General features: G+C 42.8%; 1 protein-coding gene across 1 annotated transcript in view; it reads left to right on the top strand.

Moving 5' to 3' along the window:
• MCUB (mitochondrial calcium uniporter dominant negative subunit beta) overlaps window positions 1–14,441 on the top strand; it is a 135,646-nt gene that overhangs the window by 99,047 nt on the left and 22,158 nt on the right. Inside the window, exon 2 of the mRNA XM_040329348.1 lies at window positions 12,471–12,540. Coding sequence (XP_040185282.1) covers window positions 12,471–12,540 — 70 coding nt within the window. The remainder of the gene's footprint in view (window positions 1–12,470; window positions 12,541–14,441) is intronic.

Raw genomic sequence — 14,441 nt, 5'->3', positions numbered from 1 at the left:
TTTGCACTAATTTCTTTTTTGTGTCTTGAGGGCTGCCATAGTTGGGCTTTAATGTGGCATTGAACCCAAAAGCAAACATTTTATTCTATTGCAGCTTACCAATTCTTGGATGTGGTGGCTGCACTTGTTTTCTTTTTAAAGCTTTCTTTCTTCTATTTTCACCCAGCAATCATGGCAATAAAGCTTTGTTTTTCTTTTTGGTTTAACCAGCAGGTTGAAAGAATAGAAACAGATCCCTGCATTAGTGGTCATAAAGTCAGAAGGTTTTTTATCTTAGTGCATTCTATGCATTAAGATAAAAAACCTTCTGTGTGCAGCAGCCCCCCTAATACTTACATGAGCCCCATTTCTGTCAGTGATGTCCACGAGTGTGTGGGCCTTCCGAGACTCTCCCTCCTGATTGGCTGGATCTTCAAACTACAGCCCTCCAGCTGTTGCGGAACTACATGTCCCATGAGGCATTGTAAAACTGACATTCACAGACATGACTAGGCATGATGGGAATTATAGTTCCTGAACAACTGGAGGGCCATCTTTTGGCGACCCCTGGGCTAGACAATCAGGAGGGGGCAGGTCACGGGACTGTGTCTGAATAGACAAACAGAGCTGTGACTCGGTTCAGGTGCCCCCATATCAAGCTGCTTGCTGTGGGGGCACTCAACAAGAGGGAGGGGTCCAGGAGCACAGAAGAGGAGGATCCAGGCTGCTCTGTGCACATCCACTGCAACAGAGCAGGTAAGTAAAACGTGTTTGTAAAGTCCTTTTTTTTTTTTCTATAACAATAACTTTAACACAAATATATGTAATGCAGGGGTCTCTCCCCCTGTGCTACTGTATTCTGACAGGGGGACAATTCCACCACCACCTAAATGCACAAATCTGCACTTTTTTTCCCTTGGTTTTCCAGCAAGACCGTCCGACAGAAGCTGGTTGTTAGATCGGCTTCTGTGAAATCGGCCAGTTCCTGCCGAGCCAGTTAACTTTCAGTATGTGTGTACTGGGCTTTAGAGTCTGTTTTTTTAACAGAACAAGCTGTCCTGCTGATGTAGCAGTTAGAGAGGTGAGACAAACCATTTAAATGTTTTTTTCGGAAAATGAAAAAACTACTATAACTGCTTAAAAAGTGTTGACTGGAGTTTGGTTTCAATTTGTGTTTAGATTTGCTAGTGCATCTAAGACCAGTTGGACGCTTATTTTAACTGCCCCTGAACTTATTCAGTGTTATCCTATGTGACCATGTACACAGTCTCATTTAGGCAGTTGCGTTTAACAGCGTTTCTTTGAAAGTAAAAAAAAATGGGTTCAGACGCAGAAGATTTCCACGTTTCAGACGCAAAACGCCACTAAATGCGGCTAAACACGGTAACCCGTGTTTAGCAGCATTTCATCGTTTTTGGCCATTTAAAAAAAAAATAAAATTTTAACGCTTCTAAACGCAAACGTGGCATGTAAACGTGGCAAAACTGACGTTTTAAACGTGGACTACTATCTGTTAAGTTTAATAATCTAGGACCAGTTGTAAAAACGTCCTGTGTACATGGAGCCTTAGAGTGTCCCCACTCTGGATGAAGGAGCAACAGAGACACCTTTAGACAGCAGCATTGTCAGTCTGAGGGGAAGGGAGTGTAACAGGAGGTGTTTTACTGGCTAGATCACCAAGAGAAAACGGAGGGGAAAAAGCCTAAAAAGAAAACCAATGCTGCCAGCAGATCTAATGATTGGTAAGCTGCAATATATTACATTTTTTATTTTGGGTTTATTGCCTCTTTAAACATTTCTGCCTTTTTTTCATTACATGATTGTGGATCAAAATGGTAGACATAGTATTTGTACAATTGGAGATCAGGCTTTTCGTTTTGAGTCTTCAGCTCACAGAAAGTGATAGAGACCCTGCATTTCTGGCAAGATCACCAGGTATTTTCTGTACTTGCTGAAAATGTTATTGGCCTTAAAAGTGAAAACAAATGCAGCCACCACCTTTTTTTTTGAGTTTAGATTCATTTTAAAATGAACCTTGTGTTTTTTAAACTAAAATAACAAACATGTCATACTTGCCTGCTCTGTGCAATGGTTTTTGCACAGAGAAGCCCCCACCCTCCTTTTCTGGGGTCCTCTGCTGGTGCTAAAGGCCCCTCCTCTTCGGAAAGTGTCCCCATGGAAAACCACTTTCCATGGGGGCACTCGTGCATGCTCACTCCTGAGCTGCCTAGTGTACGTCTATTGACACAGATTGGGCAACTCAGGCCCCATCCCCCAAAACCCCCTTCCTCATCACAGCATTTGATTGACAACCGCAGAAGCCAATGGTTGCTGCTGCTATCAATCTGCCCAATGAGGAGGGAGACGGCGGCAAAAGCCACTGCCCTCATGCAGACAGCTGGATTGGATCAGGCTCAGGTTAGAATAAAAGGGAGTGCTGAGGGTCTCCTGCAGCACACAATGTTTTTTACCTTAATGGATATAATCCATTAAGGTAAAAAAAAGTTGAGGCGTTAGAACCACTTTAAATAGCTAAATACATTGCAGGTGTATCAAAACAGGTGTACAGTTCATTCTCATTTTAAATCCACCATATCCTGAGTAGAAAAGCCTGTCACCTGCTGGCTTACTATGTGGAAGAAGTATTCTCTCTGCAGAGGTCTGACACTCCCCCGTTCTGAGTCTGATCTATAGCTTTGCAGCAGCAAAGCTCATACACTCTGATTGCTGATTGGAGAGGTGAAGCTTTGGCTCAGCTGGAGACTGAGACATGTTTGATCTCTGGAGAGAGACCACTTCTTTTCTGAAGAATTCTGGCAGAAGAGATTCATTCCACGCACATTCACAGAAGTGACGTCATCACGACTCGGCCAATCAGATGGCCGGAGGACTCGAACCCCGAAGGAAGACTGGGTGAAGATGGAAGCCCTGTCAGTGGTTACAGCACGCCACTGGAGGTCTTCGCCTAAGGTAAGCATTTCATAATGTGCTAGTATGTGATGCATACTAGCACATTATGCCTTTTGTCTTGCAGGTATTTTATTTTTTAAAGGCTGTGGTTTACTACCGCTTTAACTTTGGGGGATGAGGAATAGGGTGTAAAGCTTGGTATATGGCATAGTTTTATGTTTGTTCAACCAGCAAAACTCAGATTTCAGCATCCACACAAGTGATGTGGATGCAAGGATCTACCCCACACATACTGAAATTTGTCCGGTTCCTGCTAAATCTGACAAATTTTGCTATGCATATACTTAATTCCTTACTCATCCAGGCTCCCAGCACTATCTTCCGATCCATATTATGGGCAGTCCAGGCTATTGACCCTACATTGTACTTGATAAGATCATCGTGCTACTGAGGCCCAGGGTGTCTTATAGAAGAGGCTTTGGGGAACTAGTGTGAACCTGTGTGAACAAGGAATTTGGGTAAGTATTACACTAGATACCCAATCCCCTAGAGTTAAAGTGGTTGTAAACCTTAGACATGAAATGTGAACAAAACTTATCCCTCTATAGTGTCTACTTAAAGTGGAGGTTCACCCTCAAAAAAAATCCTGACATCACATGGAGTCGAGCCATCCTACCGACAGTATGCCGGTGTTTTTTTTTCAGCACTTATCACGATTTTCACCCCCCTGCAATCCCGCGGGACTGGGCGTTCCCAAGCACTGCCTGTGATTGACAGGCTTCCGAACGGCGCATACTGCGCGTCACAGGTTGCCGTAAAAACCCGAACGTCTGTGCGGCTCTATACGGCGCCTGCGCACCGACGTTCGGGTTCTGTCGGCAACCTGAGACGCGCAGTATGCGCTGTTCGGAAGCCTGTCAATCACAGGCAGTGCTTGGGAACACCGGCATTCTGTCGATAGGATGGCTCGACTTCATGTCCTGTCATGTCAGAATTTTTTTTGAGGGTGAACCTCCACTTTAAGAGCTCTCATTTAAGAGAACCAAGTGTCATCTCTGTCTAATGCTGACAGCAGGAGAACAGCATTAATCACTTCTGACAAGTTTTCCTGACAACAAGAGAAAAATGGTGAAGGGAGGGAGCTCCAGCTGATTGACAATCTCAGCTCTGTTCCTGTGTGCTGTGTAGAGGGGGTGTCTCTTCTCTCCAATGAGCTCTCAGAGCTCTCCTCACTGAGCTATGCAGAGTGTAATTTCAGCTCTGGTTTACACCTGTATTTCTGTGTACTTTTTGTTTAAGACTACATCAGGGAGCATTTTGTCAAATGAAGTTAAACTAGTCTAAAGGGAGGTAAATGTGCATCACATTTTAAATTCAGATGAAATGGACAGTAAAAGACTTGCTTGAAGTGTGCTGGTAATTATAAAACTTGAAAGAACCATTAGAAGTCTGTTGAAGTGACCTATTTAAAATAACCAGCTGGCTGTCCTGGAAGATCCTGCAGCTTTTATCAAGATCAGATATACTGGATTAGCTCACTATAGCAGTCTGCAGAAGCTGTGTACTGTGTGTTTATCATGTGCTTCTCTTTATCTGTAGCTGCCAAATTAACTAACAATACGTGTTGCTTTCTTTAATTGCACCGTTAACTCTTTGTTCCTTCATTATTTCTTTGATTTAATAATGCTGCAACGTTGCTGTCAAAATGTAATACACTTAGTTTTGCAAATGATGATTATAGTACTTGTAGTGTCAAATGTTTCAGGTTTAAAATAAAAGTGCAGATGTAGCGCCGGGTTACTTCTAATTACTGGTGCTGACGAAATTTAAGGGGTGATCAGAGTGTAGGTGACTCTGATTTCAATTTGAATTCTGAAAAGGGTCTCTGTTTCGGCTTGGCTGTGCTGTGTGCCCATTCTGTTGTGGCTGGGGTGTCATACCACCCCGGGGCGACAGGGAGCAGCAGTGGAGTCGAGGCTTTGGTGCCATTTGCCAACAGCCAATGAGGAGAGAGGTTCTCTCGCGGGGAATGCAGGGAGAGGGTACTTCTGGAACAGACGCCATTGAGGCAGGGTCTTCTTCCGGATCACGACCCCCCCCGACGAGTTGGCCTACCAGGCCGGGGTGCCACGCGGTGCTCCTGCTTCCGTGATCATGATGGTTCGGAACGTTTAATCTGTGGCGGGGCCCCAATAATCGACTGGGTCCCCAATCTTGAGAGGATCCTAAGCGTTGTTCCTCTGAGTGGAAGCTGTTCGGTGGGGAGTCCGCCTGAGGAGAGCCAAGAGAGGCTGGCCTTCCGCCGACGCTGCCCCCGCCCCAGTGTGAAAGGGACCTAAGTCTTTTGACTGCACCTTGGGTGTTCAGCAAGGCGCTGACCTCATTAGACTTTTTGTGTTCTTGTGGCTTCCCAACTGTGGGATTTTTAGACAGTCTCCTGTTGAGGAAACAGTGCAGGGTCTGTTAGACAACATGGCTTTGAGTGTCCAGCCATTACAGATGGATCCTGAACAATCACAAATTGTCACTGGAACTAACTTATGAGTTAGAGTATTTGGATCTAGTCCTGGATGCAACAAAGGCCAAAGTGCTTCTTTCATTGGAATCCTAAATCACAGGTTTGAAATTCCAGCTCTCCAGGCCAGGAGTCTTCCAACTATCAACTTTTACAAAAAAGGGGGCCTGCTGTTGGTCACTTTCAAAGCAGTCCAGTTTGTCCAGTTTCACTTCTGATCTCTACAACACAACATTCCATCATCGTGAAATAATTCAAACCACTCCCTGGACAGACCAATTTGTCACTGATGACCAGGTTGTCCCTGGCTTGGTGGCTCAGGAATATGTCTATAATACTGTGAAAGTCCTTTCCTGTCATTTGGATGCCAGCCTCTTGACCTGAGGAACAGTCGTTTGAACTTTGTCGGTATAGGGAACTTTGTTGTCAGAGGCGTCTTCTCTCCTAATTAACATTCTTTGCAGTATTGGACCATCCTGCTGGAGGGTCATCCTATCCAGATTCAATTTCAAAAGGCCACAGTGGTTGCATACATCAACTGTCAAGGAGAAACCAGAAGGCTAATTGTGGCAGGAGAGGTAGATGCAATCCTGTTCTTGGCCCAGCCTTATCCATTGTGTATATTGGCATGGACAATTGGAAGGCAGGCTTCCTCAACCAACAGTGCCTGGAGCTTGGGTGGGGAGGGAGGGTGATCTCTATACCCAGATGTATTCAGGACCTGTGTTTTAGATGGGACAATGGATGTGCCCCTTCTGGCTCCCAGGTTCAACAACAGGACAGGTCTGTCTTCAGGTAAAGTGGTCATTTAGCTTTAGCAATGGTATCTCTGATGGCTCTGTGGAATCTGTACACCATGATTTATGATATTTCTCTCTTGAACCTTTTTTTTTTTTTTGCAAATTCTTTTATTTTATTTTTTATCAGTATTCAACAAACCATACAGAGATGATAGCATTGATCAAACAGACTACTGCACAAGGGCCACAAGTAGATATAACCATATCTGAACAGGTATAGATAGAAAATACAATGTAACCATAATGAGCGGGTAAGCAAACGGGGTTATAACCCATATGGGTGATCAGTCATAAACTTAATCCAAGAAGAGAGTGGTCCTTTTTTCCTGTCGCTCAAACTGTGATGTCCCTAGCTCATGGCCATGGTCAAAGCAAAGGCAGGATGCTGCATTTTCATTTTACCTGGTGGATAAGTAACAGGTAGCAAGAGAGCCTTAGGAATTGGGAAAGGGGGAGGGGTGAGAAGGGGGGGTGTTCAATGATGACATGGAGGGGTGGAGATGGAGTCTCACAAAACTTTTTACCTTGTCTGTTTTGCAAGTTTGGGTTGGAGAGCGTTCCAGACTGGCAGATGTGGTACACTGACTGATGAGACTCCTTGGCTAATGCTCTGTGGGCTCCACCACATTGTCAGGATCTTACATCTTGATGACTGATTTACCATGACTGCTTCATGGTCGCGGGCTTAGTAGAACTATAAACAAAAGGAGAGCCTACCAAGAAGGTCACTTAAGTGGTACACCACGGTTGATTAAAAGTATTTTATTGTAGTAAAAACGCACAAAAACGGCAAAGAATTCAGTGAATGACCATCCAAATATATTAAAAAGACAACGTTGTCATAGTAAGGAAATTGCAGCTGCGTATGCACCCATCAATTCAGTCATACACACACACTGCTTGTTGGTCTAGTGATCAAGGATTATGGATCTTGTAAAAAAATGTAATTAGTAGAACTTGGTTTGACCTATCGGATGATGCATTACTGTCCCAAAATTCACTTAGAACCAAAAAGAGATGAGTGCGTTCAATACACTTGTAAGGTTACGGGTGCTGGCATGCAGTTAGTTTATTGGTGCATCCCAGTAGAAAATATATTTTTGGTCACAATGGATAAGTTGATTTCCAACTTTGATAGACCCAGTGTTCACTGGGGTATGGTGTTAACTGGCTGATTTGGACTAAATAGTTGCAGAAACAGTCCAGGAAAGGTCCCCCATCCGGGATTAGGCTGCTGGAAGTTAGTACTTCATCTATATAGAAGGGGTGGGAGAGAGTAGAAAGGGAGCTTGGGGAGCGGGAAAGGAAGAGCCACTTCACTTGTGCAGTGTTGGCACTGGGATCACTTCAGAACACTCAAAAGATCTTACCACATCCACTGTCTCCACTGTGCTTCTATCTCTCACTCCTGTGTCCACGCAGTAGACCTCCAGACAATGTATCCTGTTTACCGTAGTGTCACTGGCTCCAGATTTGCCTCCCGGGGTTACTTGGCTACCACCATTCAAACTGCATTTTCCATGGGCTGCGATCCCATGGACACCACGTGCGTGCTGATGTCACAATAACACTGAATTGGAAGTTAAGAATTAAACTAGTACAAATGAATTAATAATTGAATAGAACAGAACTTAGAGTGAAAAATGGCAAAAATTACTGAGAATAATTGAATATTCGTATTCTTATCCTGAGAACATTAATAAACGAAAATTATGTAAAGACAGTCAAAACTATCAACACGTCAGAGTCTGTTCATAAGCCCACCGCTCATAGGGCAATTTATTTAGGTCGCTATGCTTCCAAGAATGGTTGCAGATTACATTCATTGTTCAAGCCTTGTGGAATTAACCTAAATTATAAATCCACATTTTTTCCTTCTGTAGAAGGATGGTATCAAAATCACCCCTTCGAAGAGGGAGATTCAGGACATAAATTCCCTTCACCGTTGACCCTTTTGGATCACCTTGATGGAAATTAGTGAAAAGTAATGCCAGGGGACGATCATTGTCCTTTTTAATATTTCTTGCGATTTGTTCACCAATTCTTTGTTTTTCCTATGTATATTTTATTACATGGACAACTGAACATATAGACCACTCTTGTTGTAGATCAGTTCATAAACTGTTTTATGCTATAGTTTTTAGTACCGTCAAAATTGGTGTCCACAAACATTCATACCACAAATAGGGGTAAGGTTTGTTAACCAGTTTGTAGTCCGAGAGTGGACTAACATGTCATTGTTATAGTAGAACTACAAGCAAAAAAATTCCCTTTTTGGATAGAGATGGGAAGGTTTATTTTTGCCTTCTAGGGGAGAACTACCTTCACTTCTTGTCCCATAGCCAAAACGCTTAGGCACCCCAAGGACACCAGAACTAGTGTCCCCATTGGGAGATTTCCACGTTTTATTACTTTTCTGGGGACAGCCCAAAATGTGTGTGTTGTTTTTTTTTTACTTTCAATGATGATGGTAAACGGGGCAAATCGAGAGTGCACATACAGTAATAAAAACCCGACAGGTGTTCTAATCCATCTCCACTCTATCCAAAACTAGGAAAAGGTTTTGACTTTAGGTTATACTTTATTGGCAAGGCTCGGGGGGTCAACCCTAGCAGTTTCTCCACGGTACAAGTCCTCACTGTGTTGCAGATGGGTCTGGACCACAAATTGACACCCAGATCTCTCATGGGTCAGGTTTCTGCTCTTTGTTTTGTTTCAAAGACCATTAGCCTCTCACTGTTTGCTTAAGACTCTTGTGCAGGCAGACTTTTACGTAGCGTTCCCCTTTTACTCCATTGGACCTGGACCTGGTTCTCTCTGTGCTTCAGAAACCACGTTTGGCAGAGACGGTCCTCACTCCAGTCTTGCCTGCTAGGCAGTATTGCTTGTTGCAATCACCTCTGAGGTAAGTATCTGAACTGGCTTCCCTATCCAACAAGGATCCCTTTTTGGTTTTGCATAGGGACAAGGTATCGAAGAAGCCTAGCACTTCTATCTTACCTGAGTTTATTTCTATCTTTTACCCAAACTAGGAAATTGTGTTTCCATCCCTCTATCTGTCTCCAGTTTACCCAAAGGAAATTTCCCTCTATTTTCGTGATGTGGTTGGGGCTGTGAGAGTCTATCTCTGTTACTGCTTATTTCAGGAAGACTTATTGTGTACATTCAGGATACCAAAAAAGAAAAGGGTGTTCTGGCTTTTCTATCCACCATTTCTAGGTGGCCTAGGCAGACCATCATCCAAGCTTCAATAATGGGGTTATAACCTTTCTTAGCAAAGTTCACTCTACTAGATCTGGGTATGTCTCTTGGGCTTTTCAGAGTCGGGTAGCTGTTTATCAGGTTTGCAAAGCTACCACCTTGTCTTCTGTTCACACGTTCTAATGGGAAGCCCTTGAGTCTTCAGGTGATGCCAGCTTTGTATATAAGGTCTTTCAGGCAGTTCTTTGATCAAGCAGTCCCCAGCTCTCTTGTTTTGCAGTTTTCAGTACTTGCACACCCTGCAGATTGTTTTTAGACATTCCAAATGTGAAAGACTTCCTGTGCAAATGGGCATTTTGTATTCACTAGAGCTAGAATGTACTTATGGAGCAAGCATGGATTTTGCTTTATATTCAGAACTCTTTAGTAACTGTATAGACCACACTTTCTTGGCTGTCATACATCAGGGAAACCGTTTAAATATTTTTATGGTCTTTGGGGTAGCGCCTGCTAAAATAATTATAGCTACAGTTTGCGATACATTGGCATGATCACTCCATTTTTAGATTGTTTGTTTTAAATAGTATAAGTATAAATAATATGACATACTTAGTTTACTTGACCCCCCAGGCAGATAATTTTGGATCTGTACGTTTTCAGTAATATTACTGAAATTACTAAAATAATAACAAAGAAATGCAGACAGTAAAAATTGTGTTTTTCACACATTCATAATGATTGTAGAAATGTGCCCTCAAATTGGTGGTCAGTGGGTAGAAGAATTTTCTATTGCTCACTGCTCAAGGAACCCCTAGCAACCTTAGCATTCCATGAAATCCTGGTTCAGAAAAGCTGGTATAGACAAACAAGTACAGAGATGTTTCTTGGACTACAGGGATCCTTCTGACTCCTCTCGGCATCCCCCACATATGGTTCACCCTATAGGGCTTGCTGAATTCTTTTGGCTTTAATAGTCGAGCGGTATGCAGAAAATGGAAGCAAAATATCAGTTGTAAGTTTTGAGGCTTGGTGCTGCCTCCTGTAAACCTGCTGCCCTAGGTACTAGGCTAGTTCATGTATGCTAAATAAATACAGCCAGACCTTTAAAGTGGAGGTTCCATCAAAAAAAACAATCTTGCTTTAAACTGTAGCTTACGACTAAAAAAAGAAAAAATATATATATATTTTTTTTTACTCATCTGGAAATGCCTGTTGCTATGCGGTCCCACGAAATCTGCCTTTGAAACCACCTAGGATTCTGACATCATCTTCCTCTAATGCTCCTGGGAAATGTGTGTCATCATTTCCCAGGATGCAGTGCGCTGTCCAATTATCACTCCCCATCCAAGACTTCCAGGAAGTAAGTGCGTGTAGGCTTCACAATGCCCACAAGCAAAATGGCAACGGTGTAGATATCGTTTTATAAACTATCTTTTTTCAATATCTATGCGCATCGGTGGCGGATTGTAAAATAGTAAGTGACCAGATTTATATTATAAAAACGCAGGATGAAAGGACATACATTTAAAAAATGCTAATTGTGGTTGGAACTCCGCTTTAATGAATGTGAAAAAAGTATTGTTACTAGCAGGGGCAGCACTACAGAGAAGTGTGTGTGTGTGTTTGTTTTTTTGAATGAATGAATGAATCAGTAGACAAAAAGTTGATTGACAGCACTGTGATTAATCACAGCACAAGCTGATCAGTGGGTGCTGGCCAATGGATGACTGCCGACACCCGCAGATAAGCGAGGAGGAAGACGGGACAGCTCTGTCAATGTAAACGATACAGAGCTCTGTCCTGTCAGCGGGAATGTACTGGTTTTCAGGGAATACAAATAGGGGTTTCTTCTGTCGTTAAAAAGAGGGGCTTAGCGGAGATGCATGTTTGTGGATAAAAAATGGATATACGGAATGTGAAAGGGTCCTTAAGAATAATTAAACAATGGGGCCCATAGTTTCTGGAATTTAGGTACCGTTAAGTGTGCTTTTGTGAACATTTGTTCCAGGTGGAGATGCTGGTTTACAGTGGTGTAAAGTTGTTGAGCAGAAGGAGGGAGGGTGTTCCGGTTGTGTGCTATTAGAATCTGGATGCTACCATTTAGCGTTTTTTCATCTCATGTAAAGTGGCTACCTCTTATCATCTAAAGATGTGAACCATTTTAAATTTAAAGGTCAAGTCCAGCCTGAGCTTTCTAGGCTGGGCTTCGGCTTCTCCTATGGGTTTTGCACTCCTGTGACCCATTTACAGCTAAAGTCTGCTCTCCGCTGACGTCACTGCTATCAATCGGGGCAGCACATCATCTCGACTTCCAAGTCTGGATCCGCCAGCTGCCCTGATTGATGGCAGTCTCAGCGAGCCGCTGAGGCGGCCGCTCCCCTCCACTGCGCAGCGCTCCAATGAGCGTTGAGAAGTAGAGCAGAAGCGATGCTGACTGATAGTCAGCATCACTCTGCTCGGGGAGGAGTGAGAACCGAGACATCTGCGATGTTTAGTGACTCGGTTCTCAGTGCAGAGCTGGGGGGAGGACAGATGCATCCACCGAGGGAAGTATGATTAGGGGGGAAAAAAACAGACTTCTATTTTAATGTATTGCTGCTGACTTATACTAAAAATGCTACTTCAGTATTGGGCGAAGTTGAACAATTACATTCCACTGTACTGGATAAGCCGGCCATGGGGTGATTTTAATCCAATGGCTATTACAGCATTAGTGTGAAAAGGTTAATACTGTTCTTTTATCCTGGAGGGGGAGGTGGCAGGAGCAGTGGTTTTACTAGTGTTCTGACAGTTCTTATTACTGAGTACATATTGTTAAGATTTTACTGCAATTCAGTCAGACCAGGTTAGAGCTCCAAATAAGCTGTATTGAATTTATGTATATTTCTGGAACCACAAAAGCAGTAAGGCACCCACAGCTTTAATCCATAAATAATGGAAATGTCAGCTTGACTCTGCGGGATCATACAAAGCATATAAAACGTCTTTCTAATAAATGAATAAATGTAACAAACTGCTATCTCTGAAAGGCTTCTCAGTATCCTCTCTCCTGTTTTTTTTTTTAGGTTAGAAATGTAAGACGCAGGCTTCATCTAAACACCGTGGGTTTCTACAGCACATCAGTACCCTCTAGTGGTAAGTGGATATGTATGGTTTTGCAAAAAGCTACAGGGAAGTACATACACACTGCAAAGAGATAATAGGGGTTTATTTACTAAAGCTAGAGAGTGAAAAGTCAGTGACACTTGAAACCAATCGGCTTCTAACCTCATCTTATTTAATTAAGCTTTGAGAATAAAACCCGGAAGCTGATTGGTTTCTCTGCAGAAATGTAAATGATTTTGCACTCTCTAGCTTTAGTAAATAAAAACCATAGTCTTGTTGCTTCAAGCAACAAATCAGTTCCCAGCTGCCAATTCTGCAGAGTAGAGCTGAAGCTGAAATAGAGATTCTGACTGGATGGTATGGGTATCAAAAAACTTTCCTGTTGATACCCTTTTTATGTTTACTTCTAGGTGCAGCTATTTTCCTTCCTTCTCTAAAAATTACAAATCTTTTTAAAACACACTTATAGTGCATACTTCTCTTACTTAAAGTGTTACTAAACCCAGGACCCTACATTCTCTATATCTGGTCTCCCACAGAACATGCAAATGCAATTAGTTTAGTAACTATAAACTGCTAATTGCCTTTCTCATCAGCAGTATATCGCAGTCGCGTGACTTGTATGAATGTTTGGTTAAAGCTTGTAGGAGGAGTTTTCATTCTGCTCTGACTGATTGGGCTGCATGACCCCTGACCCTCTGGACAGTGCTGCTTTGCCCTGTGCTGCTCACATGCACCCTCCAAAAACAAGAAAACTCTCTCTAGCAATACACACCAAATTGGGCATGTGCAGAGTACCTCCAAGTCTCTGTTCTATAAGGAGATGGATTGGGGACAGTAAAAGAAGGGGAGGATCAGAGAAGACAGGATCAAACAGCCTTTTTACACAAGGCAGAGGATTAGCCCTTGGGTTCCACAGTGAGTATAATAAGCATGCGTTACAGCATATACAGACTGATTTTACTGTTTAGTAAGGTATAAAACTGTATCCGCATTTGCATACAAAAATATTTGTGTTTCTGTTCAGTAAATACAGGAGGTCACTTCAGGTCTAGTGCACAGCAAATGGGATCAGCCCAATATAATAGAATCTATTCAGGTTTGCAGCATCAAAGATAATCTAATTTAAAAATAACTTAAAAAAATGGCACTCCATCACTGGACCTTCAGGCTTCATTCACACCTAGGCATTTTCACGCCCGCCGCTATTGCAGCCTGCAATACTCTGGAGGGGTGATTTAACATTGTCGGCTATGGAGATGGTTCACATCTCCACGCTGAACGCCAAAATGCCTGAAGCTCAAAACAGGTCCCTGACCCTTTTTTTCAGGCGTCTTCGGCGTTCGGCCATATTACACAATGTGTAATCACCCCTCCAGCGAAAATGGCGGTAAAAAACGCTGCGTTTTGTCGCGGCAAATCGCGGTAAAAAACGCTGCAAATCGCCTAGGTGTGAATGCAGCCTTAGACTTTTGAATTTGCAGCTGCAGAGTCGATTGCAGCCGCTGTGTCAGCCTCTCCTCTCAGCCAATGACAGAAGGCTTTCTATTATGTGAACAAAGTATTCTGTTTGAACAGCGTAGAGGAGGGGCAGACAGTGCAGCTGCTGTGTAGCAGAGTGCTGGGCGTATAGCACTAACTGTAATCCCAGCTCTCAGTAAAAATGTAAACAGTACAAAAAACAAACAGATAAGCCCATAAGGTGACATACACACCTCCTTGGACTTAACCCCTTATAAACTAGTAATATTTGTAAATGTTCAGCAATTCTTAGAGTTCTTCCTTACACATCAAACTTCTGTAGAATTGCCATCCAAAATTGGAAGTAGAACAAAAGCAAATATGTTTTCATTTTGGATAGGGTAAGGGAGGGTTATAATCAATGTTTGTTTTTTCCCCATCTGTATCACTATTGGGTAGGTTTTTAATCA

This window comes from Rana temporaria, chromosome 1, assembly GCF_905171775.1.
Source record: "Rana temporaria chromosome 1, aRanTem1.1, whole genome shotgun sequence".
In the NCBI taxonomy this organism is placed as follows: Eukaryota; Metazoa; Chordata; class Amphibia; order Anura; family Ranidae; genus Rana; species Rana temporaria.
This window is presented reverse-complemented; position numbering and strand designations above follow the sequence as displayed.